At 42.7% G+C, this 27,428-nt stretch overlaps 1 protein-coding gene across 5 annotated transcripts in view; it reads right to left on the bottom strand.

Moving 5' to 3' along the window:
- Positions 1-2,739: 2,739 nt before the first annotated feature.
- The window catches only part of LOC109891025 (ankyrin repeat and SAM domain-containing protein 1A), a 45,333-nt gene continuing 20,644 nt past the window's right edge, over positions 2,740-27,428 (bottom strand). Inside the window, exons 3-15 of one of the 5 annotated variants that reach the window (XM_020483272.2) lie at positions 22,135-22,250; positions 15,701-15,799; positions 15,244-15,390; positions 14,820-14,936; positions 13,724-13,897; positions 12,076-12,213; positions 11,745-11,816; positions 11,560-11,646; positions 11,227-11,364; positions 10,571-10,753; positions 7,018-7,116; positions 6,001-6,098; positions 2,740-5,751 (exon numbers count right to left, since the gene is read on the bottom strand). In XM_020483272.2, the coding sequence (XP_020338861.1) occupies positions 5,673-5,751; positions 6,001-6,098; positions 7,018-7,116; positions 10,571-10,753; positions 11,227-11,364; positions 11,560-11,646; positions 11,745-11,816; positions 12,076-12,213; positions 13,724-13,897; positions 14,820-14,936; positions 15,244-15,390; positions 15,701-15,799; positions 22,135-22,250 (1,547 nt within the window). In that variant the 3' untranslated portion in view covers positions 2,740-5,672. Of the gene's footprint in view, positions 6,099-7,017; positions 7,117-10,570; positions 10,754-11,226; positions 11,365-11,559; positions 11,647-11,744; positions 11,817-12,075; positions 12,214-13,723; positions 13,898-14,819; positions 14,937-15,243; positions 15,391-15,700; positions 15,800-22,134; positions 23,895-27,428 lie in introns of those variants that run through there. The other 4 variants (XM_031825039.1, XM_031825040.1, XM_020483275.2 and 1 more) reach the window with 4 other exon arrangements.

Raw genomic sequence — 27,428 nt, 5'->3', positions numbered from 1 at the left:
TACACTTTGTCTGCGCTGGTGAGGCCGGTTAAATGTTCTTCCAAATTCTCTAAAACGACATTGGAGGTGGCTTATGGTACAGAAATGAACATTCAATTCTCTGGCAACAGCTCGTAGTGGACACATTCAAGATGCCAATTGCACACTCCCTCAACTTGAGACATCTGTGGCATTGTGTTGCGTGACAAAATTGCACATTTTAGAGTAGCCTTTTATTGTCCCCAGCACATGGTGCACCTGTATAATGATCATGCTGTTTAATCAGCTTCTTGATATGCCACACCTGTCAGGTGGATGGATTATCTTGGCAAAGGAGAAATGCTAACTAACAGGGATGTTAACACATTTGTGTAAAAAAATGTGAAGCCTCCCGAGTGGCACAGCGGTCTAAGGTACTACATCACAGTGTTGCGGTGTCACGACAGCCTTTTACTTGGCTCATCACGCTCTAGCGACTCCTTGTAGCAGGCCGGGAGCCTGCAGGCTGACTTCGGTGTTTCCGCAGACAAATTGGTGCAGCTGGCTTCCGGGTTAAGCGAGTGGGTGTTACGAAGCGTGGTTTGGCGGGTCATGTTTTGGAGGACACGTGACTCAACCTTCGCCTCTCCCGCATCCATCCTTGCAGCGATGAGACAAGATCAAAATTGGGGCGAAAAAGGGGGTAAAAAAAAAAGTTTTACATTAATATAATTGAGATAAATAAGCTTTTCGTGCGAATGGACCAATTCTGGGATCTTCTTCTTTCTGGGATCAGCTCATGAAACATGGGACTAACACTTTACATGTTGCGTTTATATTTTTGTTCAGTATATTATGCCATCAATGCTCATAACAAATAATAAAGGGTGCCTCCCAGCCTGATGGAATACAGCATGCAATTGACATCTTATTACAGAGGTAAACATTATTATCATATAGCCAACTTTATTATCAGAGGCCTTAGCCTAGCGCAACAACCCTTCTGAAATGCACTACATACATATTGTAGTATGACCGTCTTTGAAAATCCCATAATCTGCTGATGTACACCCTTTACTTACCAGTACGTGATTTAAACCACATTACCATGCTAAGATCTCACACGTTTAACTAAATAACAGACACTACAGCCTGTAGAAGCTAAGCTCAGCAAAAAAAGAAACTTCCCTTTTTCAGGACCATGTCTTTCAAAGATAATTCGTAAAAATCCACATAACTTCACAGATCTTCATTGTAAAAGGTTTAAACACGGTTTCCCATGCTTGTTCAATGAACCATAAACAATTAATGAACATGCACCTGTGGAACGGTTGTTAAGACACTAACAGCTTACAGATGGTAGGCAATTAAGGTCACAGTTATGAAAACTTAGAACACTAAAGAGGCCTTTCTACTGACTCTGAAAAACACCAAAAGAAAGATGCCCAGGGTCCCTGCTCATCTGCGTGAACATGCCTTAGGCATGCTGCAAGGAGGCATGAAGACTGCAGATCAGTGCTCAGACTGTCCGCAATAGGCTGAGAGAGGCTGGACTGAGGGCTTGTAGGCCTGTTGAAAGGCTGGTCCTCACCAGACATCACTGGCAACAACGTAGCCTATGGGCACAAACCCACTGTCGCTGGACCAGACATGACTGGCAAAAAGTGCTCTTCACTGACGAGTCGCGGTTTTGTTTCACCAGGAGTGATGGTTGGATTCAGGTTTATCGTTGAAGGAATTAGCGTTACACCAAGGCCTGTACTCTGGAGCGGGATCGATTGGAGGTGGAGGGTCTGTCATGGTCTCGGGCAGTGTGTCACAGCATCATCGGACTGAGCTTGTTGTCAATGCAGGCAATCTCAACGCTGTGCATTACAAGGAAGACATCCTCCTCCCTCATGTGGTAGCCTTCCTGCAGGCGCATCCTGACATGACCCTCCAGCATGACAATGCCACCAGTCATACTGCTCATTCTGTGTGTGATTTCCTTCAAGACAGGAATGTCACTGTTCTGCCATGGCCAGCAAAGAGCCCGGATCTCAATCCCATTGAGCACGTCTGGGACCTGTTGGATCGGAGGGTGAGGGCTAGGGCCATTCCCCCCAGAAATGTCCGGGAACTTGCAGGTGCCTTGGTGGAAGAATGGGGTAACATCTCACACCAAGAACTGGCAAATCTGGTGCAGTCCATGAGGAGATGCACTGCAGTACTTGGTGGCTGGTGGCCACACTAGATACTGACTGTTATTTTTGATTCTGACCCCCCCTCCCTCCCTTTGTTTAGGGACTCATTATTCCATTTATGTTAGTAACATGTCTGTGGAACCTGTTCAGTTTCTATCTCAGTTGTTGAATCTTGTCATGTTCATACAAATATTTACACATGTTAAGTTTGCTGAAATTAAACACAGTTGACAGTGAGAGGGCATTTCTTTTTTTGCTGAATTTACATGTGTAGAAGCTTCCAGGTTTTTTCAAGGGTACAGAGTTTGTAAGTTGCATTTTCTCCCTCATTTGAAAATGTGTTTCTCCATTGAATAATGTATTTTAGCCTACCTTAGTTAGCCATATGAAAATAATGCATCAGTTTATTTCCATCAGATTTTCTGTTCTAAATGTCTACTAGTCAGGGAATATAACTTTGTACACTCCTCTGCCAGTCCCTGGGCTAGTCTTTGTGACGAAGAGATGCAATTAACTCTCATAGAATATATTGTCTGCCAGCTCTGTCAAACTCTCATGCAAGGAATATGCCTCAAGACAAAATCAAATACCTTAAGAATAACATTTTCCATTGTACTATTTAATTTCAGGTATATTTTGCTTTTAATTGGAATAAATAAATAAACATCACATAATCATTGACAAACTATACTCTGTCCACAAATACATGGGCATAGCATTATTATGCTGGTACAGTAGTGCTACATTTGATGAATGTACTCTCGCGTTGACTCTCCTAGATCCTTACAGTAACAACATGATTTTCTCAAATAGACCTAAATCAATAAAAATTGTCATTGCTGGCCCAACATTAATTGCCTATACTCTGCAGATTACAGTACCTACTTGAAGTAAGGAGTGGAGGTAAAGACAGTCAGTGTGAGGCCAGGGAGGAGATTTCAGACTGAACTTTCTCGAGATAGGAGTGAGAGACAGGCCCTGCCATGCCCAGTTGAGACAGACAGCTAGTGTAAGGTTATCCTTTATCTGTTACTTTGTATTCAGGTGAGGTTGTAGAAGGCAGCAGACCTTATCAAACAGTCACTCCTAGACCCGCTGCTTGTGTCTCTGTTAGTCTCTCTGTCTCTAGTCTACACACACGCAGACACTCACATTGGCTGCTCCACTTCAACTCACAGCTTGGTGTCCGGAAACTTGAACGCTGGAGTGAGCTACACAAGGAAAACACTGGTGTTAAAAAAGACAGAAACATGCACAGCCAAATCATGCCACCACATTGTGTCTGCTTAAAATAGCTTCTGCTCTCTAAAATGTAAGGCATTTATATGCACCCAAACCAGAGCAGGTTGAATGTGTCTTCATGATTTCAACACATAACAGGGAGGAACATACTTAGTGCACGAGAAATGACAATGCTGGAGAATGTAAATGAGATGGGGTGCTGTATTTGTGTTATAATAATGGATAAAGTAAAACAAAAAGGCAAATGATATGAAAAAACTAAACAGACACTGCTACATATGTACACCTCAATGGGCCAAGTGCATCAGAGGACGAAACACAAATACTACCACATGCGTCAGTGGTAGCTACAGTATCAGTCAGAACAGAACAACGATGAGACACAGCTACAGTACCACACAGAGACTGTCAAGTCTTAACACTCATTCTCCAGTCAGCCATCCTGTGCCATTTGGAGAGAGGCAAAGCATAACATATCCTGCAGCAGGGGACACAGAATGAGGACAGCGGACAGAGACAGAACAGGCCATCCTTACAGGAGGACACAACACAAGGCAACACAGCACACAAAATAGGTTGAGCAAAACACAAGTAGATGATACCAACAGATAGCTCCTGTAGACCTGCAGTATTAGACACAGTGAACGGAAAAACAAGAATGCAGTTTCAAATATATTTTCAACCCAAAGTACATTTGCATAATAAAACCATATCTAATTACATTTAGATCCCTCAAATTTAAAGTTCAAACTATGAGTAAGCCTGAATCCTTGGCACTGTTGTTCATTTTCTAGTGACACATTTTACCTCATGCTGAATCAGTGGCATCAGGAGTCCGGCAACACAACCTGCCTTGCCTCATATAAAAAGATTTAAGCAATGTTATTGGGAATATCTTATACCTTTCACAATGAATTGGCAAATTAAATTATTGCCATCAAATGTACCTTCATGAGGTGTTTTGGCAACTTGTCATGAATTTGTATTTGCATTATTTTACTATGGCAATACATTGTGGTGTTGCTACGATTTCCCTTGGTTTCTCTCAGTAAATACATTTCAGGAATCCCAGTTATTTTTAAAAGCATTCCTTATTAATAATTGTTAAACAAAATACCTACCATATAATTTTCTAAACAAACAAAAAGTTTTTAAAGGGGATAGTGCCATGTTTTAACACAGTGTTCTCTGATGAGCCGAACAGTCTCTCTTGGTAATAAAATGACTGGTGAGGCACCATGCACGCTGTGTAGCTACAGAGCATCATATACATTATTATCTAGACAAACCTGTACCATTACAACACCTTCACTGCAGCTCAGCCAAAGTGTTCATGTGTTGTCAACTCAAAAGTGTTGTAAGTATTTTAAACCACGAAAGATGCGTGCAGCAGTCAGCAAGTGTGGAGAATGTGTGATGGTGGCAAGGATGCTCAATTGATTACGTTTAGATTTAAACTGATAGATTGCCAGATTGAAGTAAGGCTACTACTGTTCTTGGCAGAGTGATGGAAGAGTTGTCCTGTCCATTTGTGTACAGAATCACACAGGACATTGAGGTTCAGTTTTTGTTCCATTATACATGGAAAAGGAAGATTCCTTGACGATCCATCATTGTACGATTAAAAATGCATAGAAAAAAGTTTGTGATTGTTTTTTGTCTTATAGATTTTCTGTCCTTCATGCATCCCAGGCTAGATATGTCTCCTCACAGTGCCTCACAGTGGTAGATGCCTGGTAAGACAGGACAAGCTACAGATAGGGAAAGAAAAATATTAAACTTGTCTGAGTGGGAAAAAGTGAAATACAAAAATAAACACATTAAAAAGATGAGAAAAATTGTTAATCCCTTTGGGAAGGGGATAAAATATTGTTTATGACTGAGGAGGTTGTTTGGGAAGGATAGGCTGAGTTTGGGACATGATAATGTTCTTTATTCCACTCTGCATGGGACCAAAACTCTGTGGATAATAGCCCAAGAGCAGTACTCCTTTGGTATTAGATAAAAAGAGGAACTTATGAAGGTTTGCAATTTTCTTGTTCACATTGGCAGTACAGCCAATGCAAATCATGTTACTGTCAGGTAAAAATGCAACAGGTAGCTCAACAGAAAAAAAAGTCAGGATTGTTTTGACTGAAGGGAGTCACTTGGAAAAAGAATAGCATGACAGGAAGAGGACAAAAAAGCCACAATCTCTTCAATGATGATAAACGTAATAGGGGTGGATGCAGATGAGTAGTTGGGGGGAGGAGGAGGCCGTTTGGTTGAGAGAACAGGGCCATTGTAGGTTCACACCAGGTCCATCCACAAGTCAAGGGGCCCCATCAGCGGCTGCAGCAGTGTCAGGAGGAGTAGGGTAACGGGCTGCCTAGGGGTGAGAACAGAACAGGAGAGAGGGCTGCAAGGATGTGTGATGTCAGAGCAGTGCAAGGTTTGTGTAGGTCAGAGCAGGGCAGAGGAGAAGGGGCAGCCCAGAGGGATGCTACCATCACAGTGAGAAGGCACAGGGCTCATGAGACAGAGAGAGAGGGCGGTGGAGGTCAGGGGGCAAACTGGGTGCTAGGATAGGGTGAGGTCGGTGCAGGGGATCCAGCCTCAGAATATGGTGGTCTCGTACTTGGTGCTGACAGGGCGCTTGTTGGAGTCTCTCTGGTTGAAGAGCCAGGTGGCGCTGCCCAGGGATTGCATGTCTGCGTCCATCTCCAGAGGGTCAATCTGCCGGGGGGAGGGGGGACGAGAGACGGGCGTAAGGTTGCAGGAGTGGTGGAGGCCATTGCACACTCAAGTCCTCAGCCAACGTGCAAGTGGATTAAAGGCACAGTCCAGTGATATTAGAATCACAGACACCAGGGCTCAATCCACAACAAAGAGATGTCTGATAGCAAAACAGGCTGCTGGAGACCTAACAGACCACACACAGTCCCATCTGTCTCTTAATCTGGGTTTTAAATTAAGTGAAAACGTGAAAACACCATAAGGATCCAAACATGCGCTCATAACATGCTCTCACCCAAACAAAAGTCTCTGTTAACACATGAGCACCCATACACACATGTTATAGCTGTTCCATGTGAATAAATTAATTTCAATTAGTAGTCCTGTATATCTAATTACATGAAACACCACTGATACACCCCAAATTAAGAACATTGTGGCAATGAAAGACTCAGGTGTACAAGGCCATCATTCAATTATAGCTGTCCAATATAAGACTCATCAGAATGCAAAAGCTTAGTGATATAGGAGGATTAACACTAAATAGGCCACCTCAAGCATGTTGCTATTTATACTGATCACACAGCTATGCAATTAAAGCACTAGATCATTAGCAGCAGAACTGCAAAGCCATGAATCTTCCATAGATGATTAAGTCTAAGCTAAGGTATAGCCTACTTATCCTCAGGCAAGAATAATGAGAAAGAGCTTCTTATCAGCTCAAATGGAATGACTATGAGAATGTGGCAGAAATTCAGTGTAGGCTATGCCATATCAAAAGGGCAAATATTGTGTGGCTAGATGAAGTGCCTGGAAGCAAACCAAAAAGTGGACATGGAATGATGAGAGAGTTAGAGGCACGTCAGGTAGGTTAGCAGATGGATGATGAAGGATAGCGGAAAGGAGGAGAGAGCAGGACCTGGACTCCAGGGCTAATAGAGTGCAACGGGAGGAAGGAGGGGCGGTGGGTAGTACACGTGTGACAGTAACAGCAGCGGCATTCTAGCAGAGGGGCACCCTGGGAAACAGGAGGACCAAGAAGACAAGAACAAAGAAATGTTAAACAGGGAAATAGAAAAACAAAGCATTTATAGTGGCACTGAACTGACCATAGTGGTGGAAGATATAAAAAGTGAATAATCTAGGTAATTTATCACAACCTATTAGGTGTAGACAAATAATGTTATAAATATTTATCACAGGAAAAAAATGTATACTTGACAGCAGCTGGCATAGCAGGGCTTTATCACATCTGTCAACTAGACTGGACTGTACTAGCAAAGCTCCTCCCATATCTAGACACAGCCAGTACAGCACAGTACAAAGTGATCAACTGCACAGTGATTTATGACTTCTTTAGACTAGTTCAGAATCTGGATCATCAGCATTTGTGGGTTCGATTACAGGCTCAAAATGGCCAGAAACAAATAACTTTCTTCTCAAACTCGTCAGCCTATTCTTGTTCTGAGAATTGAAGGCTATTCCATGCGGGAAATTACCAAGAAATTGAAGATCTCGTACAACGCTGTGTACTACTCCCTTCACAGAACAGAGAAAATGGTCTCTAACAAGAATAGAGAGAGTGGGAGGCCCCGGTGCACAACTGAGCAAGAGGACAAGTACATTAGGATGTCTAGTTTGAGAAACAGACGCCTCACAAGTCCTCAACTGGCAGCTTCATTAAATAGTACCCGCAAAACACCAGTCTCAACTTTATAAGAATTTTTTGAAGATAAATACACAATGCAGAGGGTGAGAGGACTAAAAACTAGAGTATTAATGCTCAATAGAGAATTGTAAGTACGAGTTGGGTTTCAGTTCAACAGCTGGTTAGAATCTGTGGAATGTCACTCCTGAACTCAGAGCTACGTGTGCTACGTTCTGTACATTGAGTCTGGAGCAGGATACTGGTTATTTGGCCATTGGCCCAGTTGTACTGCAAGGACTTCTAATTGGTCAACCCCAGGCTAGGGTGGGGGGTTGTAAATGGCATCCTGTTCCTTTGTTATGTGGAGAAAAGCTGAGGACAGGGGAGACTGAACATCTACCTCCCAGCATAACATCTATGATTTGTCCTTATCAAATAAACACGTTTTTCTCCCCTTGATTTGCTTTGTAGTTTGTGTTATTGAAGAATAACATCAACTGCTAACAACGTCAACAGTGAAGAGGCGACTCCGTTAGCTGGCCTTCTAGGCGGAGTTCCTCTGTCCAGTATGTGTGTTATTTTTTCCATCTTAATTTTTTCTTTTGATTGGCCAGTCTGAGATATGTTTTTTTCTTTGTAACTCCGCCTAGAAGGCCAGAGTCGCCTCTTCACTGTTGGCGTTGAGACTGGTGTTTTGCAGAATCTTTTTAATAAAGCTGGCAGTTGATAACTTGTGAGGCGTCTGTTTCTTAAACTAGACACTCTAATGTGCATGTCCTCTTGCTCAGTTGTGCACCTGGGCCTCCCACTCCTCTTTTTATTCAGGTTAGCGCCAGTGTGCGCTGTTCTGTGAAGGGAGTAGTACACAGCGTTTTGCGAGAAGTTTAGTTTCTTGGCAATTTCTCGCATGGAATAGCCTTCATTTATCAGAACAATAATAGACTGACGGGTTTCAGAAGAAAGTTATTCGTTTCTAGCCATTTTGAGCCTGTAATCGAACCCACAAATGCTGATGATCCAGATACTCAACTAGTCTAAAGAAGGCCAGTTTTATTGCTTCTTTAATCAGAACAGTTTTCAGCTGTTCTAATATAATTGCAAAAGGGTTTTCTAATGATCAATTAGCCTTTTAAAATGATAAACTTGGATTAGCTAACACAACATGCCATTGGAACACAAGAGTGATGGTTGCTGATAATGGACCTCTGTACACCTATGTAGATATTCCATAAAAAATCTGCAGTTTCCAGCTACAATAGTCATTTAGAACATTAAGAATGTCTACACTGTATTTCTAATCAATTTTATGTTAATTTAATGGACAAAAAATGTGCTTTTCTTTCAAAAACAAGGACATTTCTAAGTTACCCCAAACTTTTGAACGGTAGTGTACATCGGACCAAAATAGTGCATACCTGGCAAGAATGAAAGTACATCGAAAAAAATGACAGGTCATCTCACAATTGTGAAATTAATCTACATTAAAAGCTTCAAATGGAGTTGTCTTGTTCTAGATGTTCCTAGAATTCCACTGCCTAAAAGTAGATAATAAATACTGCCAACCCTGTACATTATGCAGCGAACTGATTACCTCATAATATATTATGTTTAAAGCAGATAATAAAGCATAGTGATTTGCGAGGACGCATAAACATGTTGAGCAGTGTGCATGCTCGGTCCAGACGGTCCAGCTTTCTCAGGTGACTGTGGTCACTGAGTGTTCATTATTCAGGGTCCTGAAAGGCCAATACATCCATAAATGGCCCAGGGCATACGTAAACATTTATGTAACATTCTCAATCAATATCCTGGGAATCAGTGGAGGGGCCGGGTGACCAGCAGAGAGACGCACAGTTCTCCCTCTCTCTCTCTATTTACAGATTATATTATATCCTGCCTGTTAGCAAAAAATAAGACTATTCACTCATCAAGTTTCGCATACTGTATTTCTGCAGGAAAATTTACTCCGATCTGAGTGACTCAGAGTTGGGGAGGTGAGATTGGTAGCAAAGTAATGAGTCATCACTTTCATCGCACTATAAATCTTCCTTTTTTTTATAGTGTGATCAGTGGTTTAAAATCCGGAGGAACATTTGCTCACGAGGACTGTGTGTTATCTGATTGTGCATATTTATGCATACATGCCTACGCATGTACACATACATACGTAACTGAAAAAAATAAAGAAAACACTTGAGTAAATGAGGGATATAAAGTATATTGAAAGCAGATGCTTTCACACAGGTGTGGTTCCTGAGATATTTAGGCAATTAACAACCCATCATGCTTAGTGTCATGTATAAAAACGCCCCGCTGCCCATTATTTTGGCTACAATGGCTGGAAGAAGAGATCACAGTGACTTTGAAAGAGGTCTTAAAAGAGCATAAGGGGTTTAAAGTGTGTATGTGTGTGTGTGTGTGTGTGTGTGTGTGTGTGTGTGTGTGTGCGCACGTGCGTGCATATCTCAGTTACCAGATCTCAATCCAATTGAACACTTATGGGAGATTCTGGAGCGGTGCCTGAGACAGCGTTTTCCACCACCATCAACAAAACACCAAATTATGGAATTTCTTGTGGAAGAATGGTGTCGTATCCCTCCAATACAGTTCCAGACACTTGTAGAATCTTTGCCAAGAAGCATTAAAGCAGTTCTGCTGGATCGTGGTGGCCCAACACCCTATTAAGACATTTTATGTTGGTGTTTCCTTTATTTTGACAGTTACCTGTACATACTGTATACCCAAACACAGTATGCATATCATTTAGAAACACACACACAGCTACATGTCAATTTTTTGTTTATGCTCAGTGTGTGGTACTCACTGTTGATCTCCTCATGCTGCTCCATTGTTGTGACGTGGGCCGGCTGGATTTGGTCTCAATGACCTCTGACCCCAGAGACAGTGGGGGGACTGGGACATACTGCCTGGCCTTGGTCTGGAGAGCCAGCTGATAGGCCACCTCAAATGCCTGTCCCAGTGTCAGGATGATCTCATAAGTCTGAGTCTGTACCGAGGGAGAGAGTAAAGAATGAAGAGACAGTTGCAGTAGTGACTGACAGCTACTTTGAATGAGGCACAATCTGCATTTTTATCATTGCGTTGTCAATCATAGCAGTGGAACTAAGTTAATCGAGTATTTAATTAGATAATCAAGATGTAGCTGTGTCATCTGCCAGGAATGTTTGGCACATGGCTTATAAAATAGACTAATCAAGATATTATGTTACTTCCATGACAGCAGGTGCATTACCTTAATCAAGACATTAAGGCAATTTAATTAATCAAGAAGCTGCATGCAGTTTTGTCAATCAAGTTTTTCCTTTCAAGATTTTTTTATGATATGACATGGCATTTAGAAACAAATTAATACAAATCAGAGTACTTTAGAAGGTGGGAAATGGGTGATTGTATTTTGGCATAGCCTTATGGAATGATTGATTGAGGGGTTTGGGCTGGTGTCATCATTGTGTTCCTCACCACTTCCACAGTGCTGAAGACATGGCAGAAGTGGTGGCCACTCTTACTGTCCTTGGTGATGTAGGCGAAGGTGCAGAGGTCATCGGGGTCCTGGGCCGCACAGGAGATGTTCCTGATCTCATGCTCGGCTACTATTGACTGGTGAGAGGATAAAAGAATAGGTTGGAACTGAGGAGCAACAGGAACAAAACCATCGACCAGTAACAACCACTGACTTCATCCGAACCAACAGTGCTATCTTTATTGTAGGGGAAATAATATGAGAACGCGAGAGAGAAAAATAATGCAGTTGAGCTCATCATGCATTTCTCATTGCCAACAGGCTCCCATTACCTTAGTGGCGGCATCAATGAACTTGACCCCTTTATAAGTGATGGAGAGGATGACAACAGGACCCTTTTTTGAATGGTCCTTTGACTTCTACAAGGAGAAAGAAAATGGTGAGGGGATCCATATTAATACGGAGTGCTAGAATAGAGTGATTGAGTATTGATCTGTAGTATGGCAGTCAGACTTACCCTAATTTTAGCACAGGCTTCTTGAGTGGACTCAATCCCCCTTAGATCCCTGATAATCATTGATCCCATATACTGGAAAATAAGCAACAAAACAGGCTATTATCTCTGAACTCAGTGGGTACAGATGTCAATTCAATGTATATTCCAAGTTGGTTCAAAGAAATTACGTGGAAACAACGTTGATTCAACCATTTGTGCCCAGTGGGAACGATCAATTCTTGAAACATCAAGCGATTATCAAACACGGATTGAGGACTTTTCTAGTGGCTGAGATTCAAGGGGACTTCCATTGACACAACACGACAGGAGATTGACCATTGACATGACTTACACTGGCCTCATACCCGCAAGACTCTAAGATAAGTTTCTCAGGCTGGTGATGCCAAGCAGAGACCGTGGTGTACGTGGCAGACTGGCTCGGCGGCCGGAGGGTCAAACGGGGTTCCCTTTGTCGGTCACTCTGCCTGTCCTAGAAAGACAGATAGACATGGATTGATGCTGTACTTTACAAAGATTTTATGGCAGAACATTTAGTCACAAAATATTACAGGATTCTAAAACTAAAAAGATGCTGTAACACTTTGACTGATCAAAAGTTGTCTGGATGTCCTTTGGATGGTGGACCATTCTTGATACACAAAGGAAACTGTTGAGTGTGAAAAACCCAGCAGCTTTGCAGCTCTTAACACAAACTGGTGCACATGGTACCTACTACCATACCCCGTTCAAAGGCACTCACATGTTTTGTCTTGTCCATTCACCCTCTGAATGGCACACATGCACTATCCATGTCTCAAATGTTATTAAATGTTTTGGTATTTTTAGATATTCTGTCACGAAAAGATGTTTGACTATGCATATAATTGACAGCTTTGGATAGAAAACACTCTGACGTTTCCAAAACTGCAAAGATATTGTCTGTGAGTGCCACAGAACTGATGTTACAGGCGAAACCCAGATAAAAATCCAACCAGGAAGTGCCGCATTTTTTTAAACCGCCTCATGCCAATGATTCCTTATATGGCTGTGAATGAGCTACAAATTGGCTTACGTTTTCCACGTATTCCCCAAGGTGTCTACAGCATTGTGACGTCTTTTTACGCATTTCCATTGAAGAATAGCCGTAAGGTACCATATATAGCAAGTGGTCACATGGTGTCTCCCGCAGAAAATCTTGCGTAAAATACTGAGGTAGCCATTTTTCCAAACGCTTCTTATGAGAAACCAATTGCCTCGACGGATATATTATCGAATATATATGTTAAAAACACATTGAGGATGGATCCTAAACAACGTTTGCCGTGTTTCTGACGATATTATGGAGCTAATTTTGAAAAAAGTTTGGCGTTGTAGTGGTAGCATTTTCCAGTCGATTTCTCAGCCAAGCATGATGAACAAACGGGAGCTATTTCGCCTACAAAAATAATATTTTTGGAAAAAAGGAACATTTGCTATCTAACTGGGAGTCTCTTGAGTGAAAGCATCCAAAGTTCTTCAAAGGTAAATTATTTAATTTGGTTGCTTTTCTTATTTTCGTGAAAATGTTGCCTGTTGCCAGCAGAGCCTAGCATAGCATTATGCCATGATAAACTTACACAAATGCTTGTCTAGCGTTGGCTGTAAAGCATATTTTGAAAATCTGAGATGACAGTGTTGTTAACAAAAGGCTAATTTTGTGTTTGAATATATTTCATTCATTTCATTTGTGATTTTCACAAATAGGAAAAGGGGGGTATTTAGGGGTATTTATGTCCGCTGCGTTATGCTAATTCGTTTGAGGCTATGATTACGATCCCGGATCCGGGATTGCTAGTTTCAAGAGGTTTTTAAACACATAACAGCTTCTGTTTCAGATCACCCCAGCAGCAGATAGCTCTCTTTATAACATGATTATTCCAAGCACACCACAGAGACACATACTGTATTTCTGTTACTTCATGAGGTACAGGTAAAGACAGTGTTTTGGCAGGAGGACTAACGTGGGAGCGGGGTCTCTCGCTGTAGGAGCGCAGGGACACGCTACAGTCCTGGTCCATGGCTCTCCTCCTCCTGCCTCCCTCCCCCAAGGGCAGGAGCATGTCCATGGAGCGACTGGTGGAAGGGTCCATCTGACTCAGAGGAGAGGTCCCTGTCTGGGACAACAGGTCCTGAAACTGCCACGTACATATTGATTGATCATATTGATGACTGATTGGATGTGAAAGATAAGAAAACATAGTGACACAATACAGATTTCAATAAGATATTAGAGCATTATGTAATGGCATACAGTACAAATTAGATTCCAGCTAGCACATAATATTCTAAGAACCATATGTTTCTTAGAGCTTGATTGTTCTATGGTTATTTTGCATACTACCTTCCCACAACTTTCTGAGAATGGTGCAGGATAGTTGCTTGGCTTTTAAACATTCTTGACAAAAAATATATATTTTCTTGGTATTTCATTAACAGAACGTTTCCTAAAAGTTCAAACATGGTTACATTTAATGGCTCCAACATTTTATGGTTGCTAAAATTCTAATAATTGGCCTAATTTCAGTTTATGTGACAAACATAGTGAGAAAATAGTACAATGATTTTCTCACTATACTATCTAAAGTGCTGTGATATATCCATAACCAAAAATATTGTACTTTCAGCTGTTTGAAGCTGGTGTACAAAACCTAAAGTAGCAGACACAAAAAACTAAACTAAAAAACAGGAGGCGTAGAGATAGTGCACATAGAACATATCTACTCATTTTTAAACTTGCTTTCAATGAGAATGACAGATCTATAACTCACATTTCGATATGGATATTGTCGGATTGCCCAAAAAGTTACATCTTGTAGCTTCAATTTAAATTTTGGTAATGTTCTAGGAATGTTCTCCAACTGGTTTGACATTGGGAATGTTTAAATATAGTCCAGAGAACATTAAGAAACAACATTCTTCTGTGGGAATTTCAGTACTTCAGCTGCGTTAACAGATCCAGTGGGAAACCAAAAACGTATGTTCCCACAACTTCCAAGGAACCAAATGTGCTAGCTGGGATTATTGTTCAAATGTAAGACACTGATTACTCTTACTAACCCTGATCTGTGAGAGACGGTGAGAGATCTGCGATTTGGTCGGGGCCTCCTCATAGGGCCGCTCTGCCAGAGACGCTATGATTCTCTTCCTGTGGCCCAGAGGGCTGATTTTCAACACCTGCAGAGACGTGCACAGATAAGACACAATGGTAACTACTAGACCGTACATAGGACTACGTTCATATGAACAACACAGACACTAATATTGACAAACAAGTACAAACCAACAAATATGAATGGAAATACACATTATACACTCACACTGACTGTATATAGTGAGTCTGACACCTATGCTGGCACTCGCCAAGCAGACAGAATGGACTCTCCTCAATTATTCAGCTCAAATCTGTTTTGCCTTAAGCTCAGCACAGTGCTGTCTCTTCCCTGAGGCACTACATAATTCACTAACAAAACATTGGCCTCACATTGACAATCTCCAGCTCCCATAGATTCTTCACACAGTCCAAGGTACGGTAGCCACTGGACAGGAAGTTAGGCAGGTACTCCTGGAGGCCTAGCACATCCAACCAGGTGGACAGAGAGGTGCTGCCATCACAGCCCAGGGCTTTCACCTACAAAGAGGGACAGAAAGGAGATCAAATTACATTCAAATAAAAGCAGGATTTCACCATTTCTTTCAAGATTTTAAAACCGTACACAATGTCAAAAGGCTTGTTCACATGATTGCTATTGCTAAACATAGCTGCAGACTAGATCAAAGATACTTTACAATACATTATCATGATTGAAAATACTGTGCACAAACATAGATAATGCACACTCCTTGACACCTTGATGTACGGTGGCTTCTTAGACAGGGATGAATGGTCAACCCGGCACAAGGTTGCAGGCAGTGCCCTGGACTGATGATAACTACTGTACCTTGGGCAAGCTGCGTGCTGCACGGATGATCTTCTTTCTGTGGCCAGGGTCAGTGATTCCCATATCTCTAAGATCCGTGTCCTCCATCACGTTACTGCCCTACAAAAGCATCAACGCACGCATGCACACGCATAAGTTAATTACATCAGTACCACAAACTGCAGACACTTCCCAAACTCAACAGTATACCGAAACACGTATAAATCCCTTAATTAAGATAACTATTAACATAGACATTACAACATATCCTACACTTTATAGGTCCCTATATGCAATCAATAATACACACACACACAGACACACACATACACAAATGAACACACAAGTAAAAGCACACACACACACACTTATTTATGTCCTCAGACAAACAAGAATTGGAGGACATTGGAGTCAAATAAATTGTGCATGCCAAAGGTAATCAATCTATTTTAATGAAAAACCACCAAGGGAAAAGCAATCAAAACTGCAGCAGCTTTTACATCTGAGCTGCAATGTAACATTACATTTGCTATGAGGGAAATGTTTAGGACTACGCACCTGTGTGTGTGTGTGTGTGTGTGTGTGTGTGCAAACAGCTGTGGTGTTGGAGACAAGGAATGAGGATTTCACTGCATATAATTGTGAATACAATAAAGTCAACTTAACATTTCCCATTTTCCTTAATGATTGACAACAATAAATGTGCACCATTTGTTTTACGTAGTTCTCCATAAGAGGCACAAGCTTCGTCATCTAATTCAGGTTTATAGGGGGGGGGAATAAAGATACAAGGAGACCCTTAAAAATGTGTAGCTCAGCATTTTCCCAGTGGACTGCCGCAGATTGATTCTTCCTGGCCAAGAATGTTCAAATGGAGCTAGTCTTTTCTAAATATGGCATCACTGCTTGTTTCTGGAGCACAATACAGCAGTTACAGTCACAAGGTATGACAGTAGGAAATTACACACTGATTATCACTAGAACAAGGATCAAACTAATGCAGTGACTGACTTCAGGAATAGCCTGAAATAGATATTTCAACTAAAGTGATTGTTGGATGTTCCAGGAGGTCCCATGGGAGCTTGTCATTTATACTTCATCAGGAAAACATGATTAAGTAATGAATATCTATTTTTATCCATATCTATAACTGCTTATTACATAACTGCGATACATACAGTCTACAGTCTACTTCATCACAAAGGAGGAAGGTGTCATGAAATGAGGATGCTCTAAAAAATATATGTATTTTATAATTTGCAATGTAAAAAGCACCAAAAGCCCCATAAGGGAAAAACGATAGGCCATACGAGAGACATGAGAGACCCATTTATGGTTGGTGAAAGCAACAAAAAATTATTATCAACTTGTAAAAATTTGGAAAATGGGGACACAGCGGTTTATTATTTATGATCTCTCAAAAGCTGCACTTGGAGCAATCATCCCATGCTGAGACAAATCCCTACAGAGTGTATGTGAGCCTGTGTTCTCTGATGGTAGTCATACTGTATCTACATTGATAGGTCTGAAGGGTAGTCTAACTCTGATTTCTCAGTAATGAAGAATTTGTTCTATGACACCCTTGCCTTTGGGGTCAGCAGGAACATGGGGCATTCAGATTTTCCCCACTGAGCTTTAGTATAAAAGAGAGAGAAGATTTGATTTCTCTCCTATTTTATTAATGAAGATGACATCTTTATATTTGCATCTTTTAGGTCAGTCGTTCACCAACTAATGTGCATCTCTGGCACAGTCACCATTACATTTGCTCCTCATGGCTTCATGATATTGTATTTCTATGCGATTTATAAATTCATTTGATGATAGGGTTGAACAATATCTCACAGAGTATGTCAACTATTCACAAAAACGATTCAGGGCAAAACCCAGCACAACACCTCTCCTGATCCAGAATCAGCCCACCAAGTAAATAAAATAATTAACACATCAGCTCTGCAGTGATACAAAGAATTTGGCAGACAAACAGTTCAATAGGACACCACTGAACCTTTACAACATCTCTCTGACTGCTCTGACCTTTTCAGACACAACCTACAAGTATCTGAGGGTAATATGTCCTGCAGGGAGCTCATCAATTATCTGCTTGGTGCTTCTACATCTCAGACACATTAGTCAAGAGATTAACATTAACATCACAATACTAATGACCCATTATCCTCATCCTATTATTACCTTATTAAAGAGATTCTCCGGTTCTTTTGTATGGTTTTTAGCCAGTAGTTCTTAGAGTAGGCCTTACGGTCTACTCTCTTTTACTCTCTGTTCCGAATGTACTAGCCGTTAGCCGTACACTTATCCTCCTCCTCCTCTGTTCCTCTGGTGATGTAGAGGTTAATCCAGGCCTTGCAGTGCCTAGCTCAACTCCCATTCCCCAGGTGCTCTCATTTGTTGACTTCTGTAACCGTAAAAGCCTTGGTTTCATGCATGTTAACATTAGAAGCTTCCTCCCTAAGTTTGTTTTATTCACTGCTTTAGTACACTCTGCGAACCCGGATGTCCTAGCCATGTCTGAATCCTGGCTTAGGAAGGCCACAAAAATCCCAGAAATTTCCATCCCTTACTATAAAATTTTCCGAAAAGATAGAACTGCCAAAGGGGGCAGAGTTGCAATCTACTGCATATATAGCCTGCAAAGTTCTGTCATACTATCCAGGTCTGTTCCCAAACAATTTGAGCTTCTACTTTTAAAAATCCAGCTTTCCAGAAACAAGTCTCTCACCGTTGCCGCTTGCTATAGACCACCTTCTGCCCCCAACTGTGCCCTGGACACCATATGTGAATTGATTTCCCCCCATCTATCTTCAGAGCTCGTGCTGTTAGGTGACCTAAACTGAGACATGCTTAACACCCCGGTCATCCTACAATCTAAGCTTGATTCCCTCAATCTCACACAAATTATCAAGGAACCTACCAGGTACAACCCCAAATCCGTAAACACGGGCACCCTCATAGATATCATCCTAACCAACTTGCCCTCCAAATTCACCTCTGCTGCCTTCAACTTGGTTCTCAGCGATCACTGCCTCATTGCCTGTGTCCATAATGGGTCTGCGGTCAAACGACCACCCCTCATCACTGTCAAACTTTCCCTAGAACACTTCAGAGAGCAGGCTTTTCTAATCGATCTGGCCTGGTATCCTGGAAGGATACTGACCTCTTTTCGTCAGTAAAGGATGCCTGGTTGTTCTTTAAAAGTAATTTCCTCGCCATCTTAAATAAGCATGCCCCAATCAAAAAACATAGAACCAGGAACAGATATAGCCCTTGGTTCACCCCAGACATGACTGCCTTGACCAGCACAAAAACACCCTGTGGCATACTGCATTAGCATCGAATAGCCCCCGCGATATGCAACTCTTCAGGGAAGTTAGGAACCAATATACACAGGCAGTTACGAAAGCAAATGCTAGCTTTTTCAAACAGAAATTTGCATCCTGTAGCACAAACTCAACAAAAAAATCTGGGACACTGTAAAGTCCATGGAGAATAAGAGCACCTCATCCCAGCTGCCCACTGAACTGAGGCTAGGAAACACTGTCACCACCGATAAATCCACGATAATTGAGAATTTCAATAAGCATTTTTCTATAGCTGGCCATGCTTTCCACCTGGCTACCCCTACCCCGGTCAACAGCCCTACACCCCCCACAGCAACTTGCCCAAGCCTCCCCATTTCTCCTTCACCCAAATCCAGATAGCTGATGTTCTGAAAGAGTTGCAAAATCTGGACCCCTATAAATCAGCCGGGCTAGACAATCTGGACCCTTTCTTTCTAAAATGATCTGCCGAAATTGTTGCAACCCCTATTACTAGCCTGTTCAACCTCTCTTTCGTATCGTCTGACATCCCCAAATATTGGAAAGCTGCTGCGGTCATCCCAGTCTTCAAAGGGGGAGACACTCTAGACCCAAACTGCTACAGACCTATATCTATCCTACCCTGCCTTTCTAAGGTCTTCGAATGCCAAGTTAACAAACAGATCACCGACCATTTCGAATCCCACCGTACCTTCTCCGCTATGCAATCTGTTTTCCGAGCTTTTCATGGGTGCACCTCAGCCATGCTCAAGGTCCTAAATGATATAACCGCCATCAATGAGAGACAATACGGTGCAGCTGTATTCATCGACCTGGGCATTGACCTGACCAAGGCTTTCGACTCTGTCAATCACCATATTTCTTATTGGTAGACTCAACAGCCTTGGTTTCTCAAATGACTGCCTTGCCTGATTCCTCAACTACTTCTCAGAAAGAGTTCAGTGTGTGAAATCGGAGGGCCTGTTGTCCGAACCTCTGGTCGTCTCGATGGTGCCACAGGGTTCAATTCTCAGGCCGACTATTTTCTCTGTATACATCAATGCTGTCGCTCTTGCTGCTGGTGATTCTCTGATCTACCTCAGCAGACTACACCATTCTGTATACCTCTGGCCCTTCTCTGGACACTGTTTTAACTAACCTCCAGGCGAGCTTCAATGCCATACAACTCTCTTTCCGTGGCCTCCAACTGCTCTTAAATGCAAGTAAAACTAAATGCATGCTCTTCACTGATCGCTCCCCGCACCTGCCCACTCGTCCAGCATCACTACTCTGGACGGTCCTGACTTAGAATATGTGGACAACTACAAATACCTAGGTGTCTGGCTAGACTGTAAACTCTCCTTCCAGACTCACATTAAGCATCTTCAATCAAAAATTAAATCTAGAATCGGCTTCGTATTTTGCAACAAAGCTTCCTTCACTCATGCTGCCAAACATATCCTCGTAAAACTGACCATCCTACCGATCCTTGACTTCGGCGATGTCATCTATAAAATAGCCTCCAACACTCTACTCAGCAAACTGGATGTAGTCTATCACAGTGCCATCCGTTTTGTCACCAAAGCCCCATATACTACCCACCACTGCGACCTGTACGCTCTCGTTGGCTGGCCCTCGCTTCATACTCGTCGCCAAACCCACTGGCTACAGGTTATCAACAGGTCTCTGCTAGGTAAAGCCCCACCCTATCTCAGCTCCCTGGTCACCATAGCAGCACCCACTCGTAGCACACGCTCCAGCAGATATATCTCACTGGTCACCCCCAAAGCCAATTCCTCCTTTGGTCGCCTTTCCTTCCAGTTCTCTGCTGCCACTGACTGGAATTAACTGCAAAAATCACTGAAGCTGGAGATTCCCATCTCCCTCACTAGCTTTAAGAACCAGCTGTCAGAGCAGCTCACAGATCACTGCACCTGTTCATAGCCCATCTGTATACAGCCCATCTATCTACCTCATTCCCATACTGTATTTATTTATTTTGCACCTTTTGCACCACAGCATTTCTACTTGCATATCCATCTTTTGCACATCTACCATTCCAGTGTTTTAATTTCCATATTGTAATTACTTCGCAACTATGGCCTATTTATTGCCTTGACTCCCTTATTTGACCTTATTTGCACTCACAGTATATAGACTTTGTTTTCTTTTTTAATTATTTATTGTTGACTCTATGTTTTGTTCATTCCATGTGTAACTCTGTGTGTTGTGTGTCAAACTGCTTTGCTTTATCTTGGCCAGGTTGCAGTTGCAAATGAGAACTTGTTCTCAACTAGCTTACCTTGTTAAATGAAGGTGAAGAAAAAAAAAAAAAAAAAAAGATCCTGCAGCAACAGGAAATGTGAATTATTATGTGGATTATAATGAATGGACATTTTTGTAGGGATTGAAAAAAATATTTGGGTATCAAATCTGTGTAAATTGTGTAAATTACAAACTTTATATGGCTTTTTAAACCTCATACACTACATGTTTGCATTTCCTGCTGAGCAGGAACATACTCAGCAACAAAAGAGTGATCAAATTAAGATCCTGCATCTGTAAGAAGCACAAGGGATGTCATAATTATGTAACTTTCTGGTTGAAAACTGTTTTTCTGGCTGAAGTGGCATCAGTTAAAGATTTTTCAGGACTACAAAAATGTCATTTTTAAAAATCAGTATACAATTTGACCATGACATCACAATAGACAGTCACTACAGCATGAAGTCTCTACATCAAAAATGATTCATGCCTCTGAAAAAAAGGAATCTTAACTTTGCCACAATATATCTCATAGAATTGCAGTTGACGTTAGCAGAAATTGAAGTAATATCCATACTGTGGCCTCAACAGAGCCACTTGTCGTATCTGCTGATGATTGGGTGAGCTATACTCTGTATGCTATCTGGCTGGGCCAGCATGGGGGTTGAGGTTATAGAACATAAATCAGCCTACCAAGATAGGTGGAATGGTCGTGACTGGGATTTTACTGTAAATGAGATGGCATGTTAATAGGTTTTGTTGTGCCATAGAAGGGAGATGGAAACTGGGAGAGAGAGAATAAGATGGATAGAGAAAGTGAAGAGGGAGAAAAGGAGATGGAAAGTAGAAAATATCTTAGACATGTTGACTCACCATGTAGCGTAGGTCGTCGAAGCCATTAAGCAGCAGCTTGCTCTCGTACTGTGGCAGCCCCACATGCTCCAGCCACTCTCCCACGGGCTGGTCCAGGGCTTTGCTGCAGGCCCCATCTGCCGAGAGAGGGAAGCGCTTCAGCAGGGAAAATCCCTTCAGCCGGTAGCAGCGGCACTCCGAGGACGAGACATGACATTGCCACATCATCCTCGGCCAGCACAGCCGAGTGCAGGAGCACCAACAGGGCAGAGGAGACAGGGTCCAGGCTGGGGGAGGGCAGCTCCCACAGAGCAGGAGGGGCCCGGCTACTCTTAAACTGGAGATATAGTGGTGGAACCAGCCCACCTTGATATACTGTACACCCACTGTCGTTACTGTGAGTGTCAATGTCAGGCAAGGGTAGAGGTAGAGTTGGATATGTAGACCCTTTGAATATTGATCACCACGTTCAATTAATTGAGCCAATCTGGCATCTTCCATAAAAATCTTTAGCTAATTACTGACATGAAAATTGATCCCTTTGGTAGGTACATCCTTGACTACAAAAAAAGTGTTTGTGACTTTGCCTATGCCTAAAAATGTGTCAATATTTCCAGTACACGAAGCACTAAACAAAATAACTTTCAATGCCACACAAAAATTATACAGTATTACTGGATATCACACTGCACATTGTGTCCTCTGTCCTGGTTAAACCATCATCATAATCCTTAAAACAGATTATATTCCACTTGGGTATGATAAACCACAGTAAATTACAGCTCCCAGAGTACACTTTGTAGCACTTGGTCACCTCTGTGTCAGTCCCATGGCTTTAGTGGACAACCTGTCTGAGAGCTCTGATGTGGCTCATTGAATAAAGGTAGAACCATGATAAAGTAAGCTATTAATGTCATCTGGATCATGATATTCTCTATAGGATTATTATCTTACTCCACAAACGGAATGAGAGTCCGATCTCATACACCAAAACTCAAGGTCTCCCTTGTGGCTCCCGACTGTTGATGAAAAACTGATGGAATCAAATCAGAATTCAATTACCAGCCCATTGATAAAACTCCAGCCGCCTGCCCACCTGCTTGGCCGTGAAAAGAGGCTCTATGTCCTTGGTGTTCCCAGAGATCCTGGTGGTAAACCTGGTGCTTCCCAGCATATAGACACTCCTCTGGAGGCTGGCTCATTCAGAGAACATTCTTATATCTCACACCAGTAAATCCAAGCTCAGCTCCAACAGAGCGCAGGTGAGCCTCTTGACTCTTGGCTGAGATTTCCACAGGACCACCTTGGTTCAGTTTTCCCCCTCCCCATCCGATAAGCCCCCTCCACCCACCGGGCTCTCCCCCGCTGTGGGTACAGCTAGCTCCAGAAGCCCCTGTGCTCTGGGCAGAGGTTTGCTGCATCCCCTGTCTGATGCACGTACTGTCACAAAGAAGCTGCTCTCGGCTCACACGCTCTCCAAACTGCTTCCCTCACAGGGCACAACGTCCTGATGCTGGATACTCACGAGCCCAGAAAGCAGCCTCAACCGTGCCTTTCCTGCATGCACAACAGGCAGTCTTGATGCTCATCCCCTTTCCCAAATTCCTCAAGATTTCTCTTACCCTGTCCCTCTTGCTCTCTCTCTTCTGCTCTCTTTCTTGCTCTCTATCACATTCCCTCATTCACATAGTCTCAGTGCACTGCAGGGCTGCCGTATGTTGCCTAATAGAGCAGGGTACAGCTCCACGTATCAGCTCTCTCTCTGTTCCTTCCTCTACCTCTCTCTGGCTCACACTCTCACTATATCAAACCCTCCCTCTCTCTCTACCTCACAGTCTCTCGCTCTCTCTCACCCTCCCTCTCCCTCTACTCATAGCCTCTCTCCTCTTGCTCACAGCCACTCTTACCCTCCGTCTCCCTCTACCACAGTCTATGTCTCTCTACTTTACCTCTACCATACAGTATTTCTCTCTTCCCACCCTCTGCACTGATTAGAATTGCACAGAGGCCCTCTGATCTTGCTAGTGCAGAAAGGACACCACCATCAGAGGCAGGGAACAGATCTGGGAGCCCCAGATCACAGACCTCTGTCCGGAATAAATATGTAATGTAGGTTTTTCCCCTTCTCCCGTTCTAAACTCAGCAGATAAAGAAACATCCTCTCACTGTGAACTGCGTTTAATTTCAGCTAACTTAACATGTGTGAATATTTGTATGAACATAACAAGTTTCAACAACTGAGACATAAACTGAACAAGTTCCACAGACATGTGACTAACAGAAATTGAATAACGTGTCCTTGAACAAAGGGGGGGTAACAGTCAGTATCTGGTGTGGCCACCAGCTACATTAAGTACTGCAGTGCATCTCCTTCTCATGGACTGCACCAGATTTGCCAGATCTTGCTGTGAGAAGTTACCCCACTCTTCCACCAAGGCACCTGCAAGTTCCCGGACATTTCTTGGGGGGAATGGCCCTAGCCCTCACCCTCCGATCCATCAGGTCCCAGACGTGCTCAATGGGATTGAGATCCGGGCTCTTCGCTGGCCATGGCAGAACAGTGACATTCCTGTCTTGCAGCAAATCACGCACAGAACGAGCAGTATGGCTGGTGTCATTGTCATGCTGGATGGTCATGTTAGGATGAGCCTGCAGGAAGGGTACCACATGAGGGAGGAGGATGTCTTCCCTGTAACGCACAGCATTGAGGTTACCTGCAATGACAACAAGCTCAGTCCGATGATGCTGTGACACACCGCCCCAGACCATGACGGACCCTCCAGCTCCAAATCGATCCCGCTCCAGAGTACAGGCCTTGGTGTAACTCTCATTCCTTCGACGATAAACGCGAATCCGACCATCATCCCTGGTGAGACAAAACCGTGACTCGTCAGTGAAGAGCACTTTTGCCAGTCCTATCTGTTCCAGCGACGGTGGGTTTGTGTCCATAAGCGACGTTGTTGCCTGTGATGTCTGGTGAGGACCTGCCTTTCAACAGGCCTACACCCCTCAGTCCAGCCTCTCTCAGCCTATTGCGGACAGTTTGAGCACTGATGGAGGGATTGTGCGTTCCTGGTGTACCTCGGGCAGTTGTTGTTGCCATCCTGTACCTGTCCTGCAGGTGTGATGTTCGGATGTACCGATCCTGTGCAAGTGTTGTTACACGTGGTCTGCCACTGTGAGGACGATCAGCTGTCCGTCCTGTCTCCCTGTAACACTGCGTCTCACAGTACGGACATAGCAATTTATTGCCCTAGCCACATCTGCAGTCCTCATACCTCCTTGCAGCATGCCTAAGGCACGTTCACACAGATGAGCAGCGACTCTGGGCATCTTTTGGTGTTTTTCCAGAGTCAGTAGAAAGGCCTCTTTAGTGTCCTAAGTTTTCACAACTGTGACCTTAATTCCCTACCGTCTGTAAGCTGTTAGTGTCTTAACGACCGTTCTACAGGTGCATGTTCATTAATTGTTTATGGTTCATTGAACAAGCATGGGAAACAGTGTTTAAACCCTTTACAATGAAGATCTGTGAAGTTATTTAGATTTTTACGAATTATCTTTGAAAGATAGGGTCCTGAAAAAAGGGACGTTTCTTTTTTTGCTGAGTTTACATGGACAGTGATTTTGAAGCTTGGCTTCCCAGTGCTTAACAAGGGATATTAAAACAAAAGACCATTTTCAAGCGCTAGCTTATTAGCAGCTGGCTTTAACTCATTTACATTTCTCTTTGATGATAGGACTTGGGGGCAACACATATTCAAGTCAGTGCAGCGCTCACTCACACATGCACACACACACCTGCGCACACACTCGCACGGACGCACACACGCATACACACAGTGCTTTAACAGAGTGACTCTCATACTGTCAAACATAGTGACTCTCAAGTCCTTGTCATTCGATACCCCCCCCCCATTCTACAAGATGACAGGAGAGACATATTTCATTAACTTCTGTTTTCATGTTAGCACATATCACAAATAAAACAGTTGATGCATGACGTTTACAGGTCAGATTACTGCTGGAATCATACAGTGAAATGCAACAGGACGATACAAATGGGCACATAGACATCTATTGACATAAGTCCAAATAGGCATTAGCACCCACCTACGCAGGGCTGCTTACTGCTTCCCTCACTGGTGTTATCTGGATGCAACTGCAGGCATAGAGTAATTATTCAGGCTTTCAGTCTGCCTGTGAACACCTCACACATCACATCCCCAGCCAGCTGGCCAGAGGAGGAGAAGTGATGGTTACAGAAGCAAAGTGAGGAGCAATCGATTGAGCTCCTGCCGTAATTGGCCAGCTGTGACCCAATTGCTGTGCCTTAACGATCAGGTAAAGGTCAGGGCCCATATTCACAAAACCTTCTTCTTCACTGCAATATTTTCCTTAACTATTGACTTAGAAAGTTGAGCAAAGTTTCTATTCCTCAAAAAGGTTATTGGAAATGTTCTTGCATTATTTCTTATGTTTCTCCTTAAGCAAAATGTTCGGAAGAAATTAGATTATTGAAAAGAAAGCTCTTGGATTTGCTCTTGGAAATGTTTTTAATTCCAAGATAGCTAAACCCTTGTCGTAAACTCAGGGCAGTGAGAAAATAAGCTAATGAAAGCAATTGTTTAATTCACTCACAAACTTCATCTGAAAGTTTCAGTATTAATATTTGAAACTCAAGAGCATTTTTTAGAATTGTAATCTCAGAACGAAATATGCTAACATCATTGCCATTGCTAGCTAAAAAGCTAGCTAAATTGGTTGCCTAGCGAGAATCATCTTAAGAAGATATTTAAGAAGTTTGTAAGAAGATATTTGAGAGGTTCGTAAGAAAATCATGAAATCTTAAGATATTGTGGAGGAATGCACTTACAAACTATCTTATGAACTGCCTATTTTTTTTCTTAAGAAGCCTCTTATGTTTTTGCCTAAGAAGTGTTTTGTGAATCTTGGCCCTGTCTTTGTGGCCACACATCCAAGCGAGCAAGAGCTAACGCTTATAATTCATAATCAAGAACAGACAGCCCTTCTATTAGACACACTCTGAGATAGAGAGAAAGGGAGGGGGAGAGAAAAGGAGAAGACAGAAAAGAGACACACAGAAGAAGATGAATAGTGAAGGTGATGAAATGTGCATGTGGGGGAGATAAGATGGTAATGAAAAATAGGAAAGATTGGAGAACACTCATTATGTTTCAGTCAGACCCCTCTCCTTTCCCCCTTCCCCCCAAGCTTCACCCATGTCAGCTCCTTTACTATATCACTCAAACAATGCCTGTATAAAATACCAGCCCTCACCACCCAATTACAGCCAT

This window comes from Oncorhynchus kisutch, linkage group LG5 (genome assembly GCF_002021735.2).
Source record: "Oncorhynchus kisutch isolate 150728-3 linkage group LG5, Okis_V2, whole genome shotgun sequence".
NCBI classification, from domain to species: Eukaryota; Metazoa; Chordata; class Actinopteri; order Salmoniformes; family Salmonidae; genus Oncorhynchus; species Oncorhynchus kisutch.
This window is presented reverse-complemented; position numbering and strand designations above follow the sequence as displayed.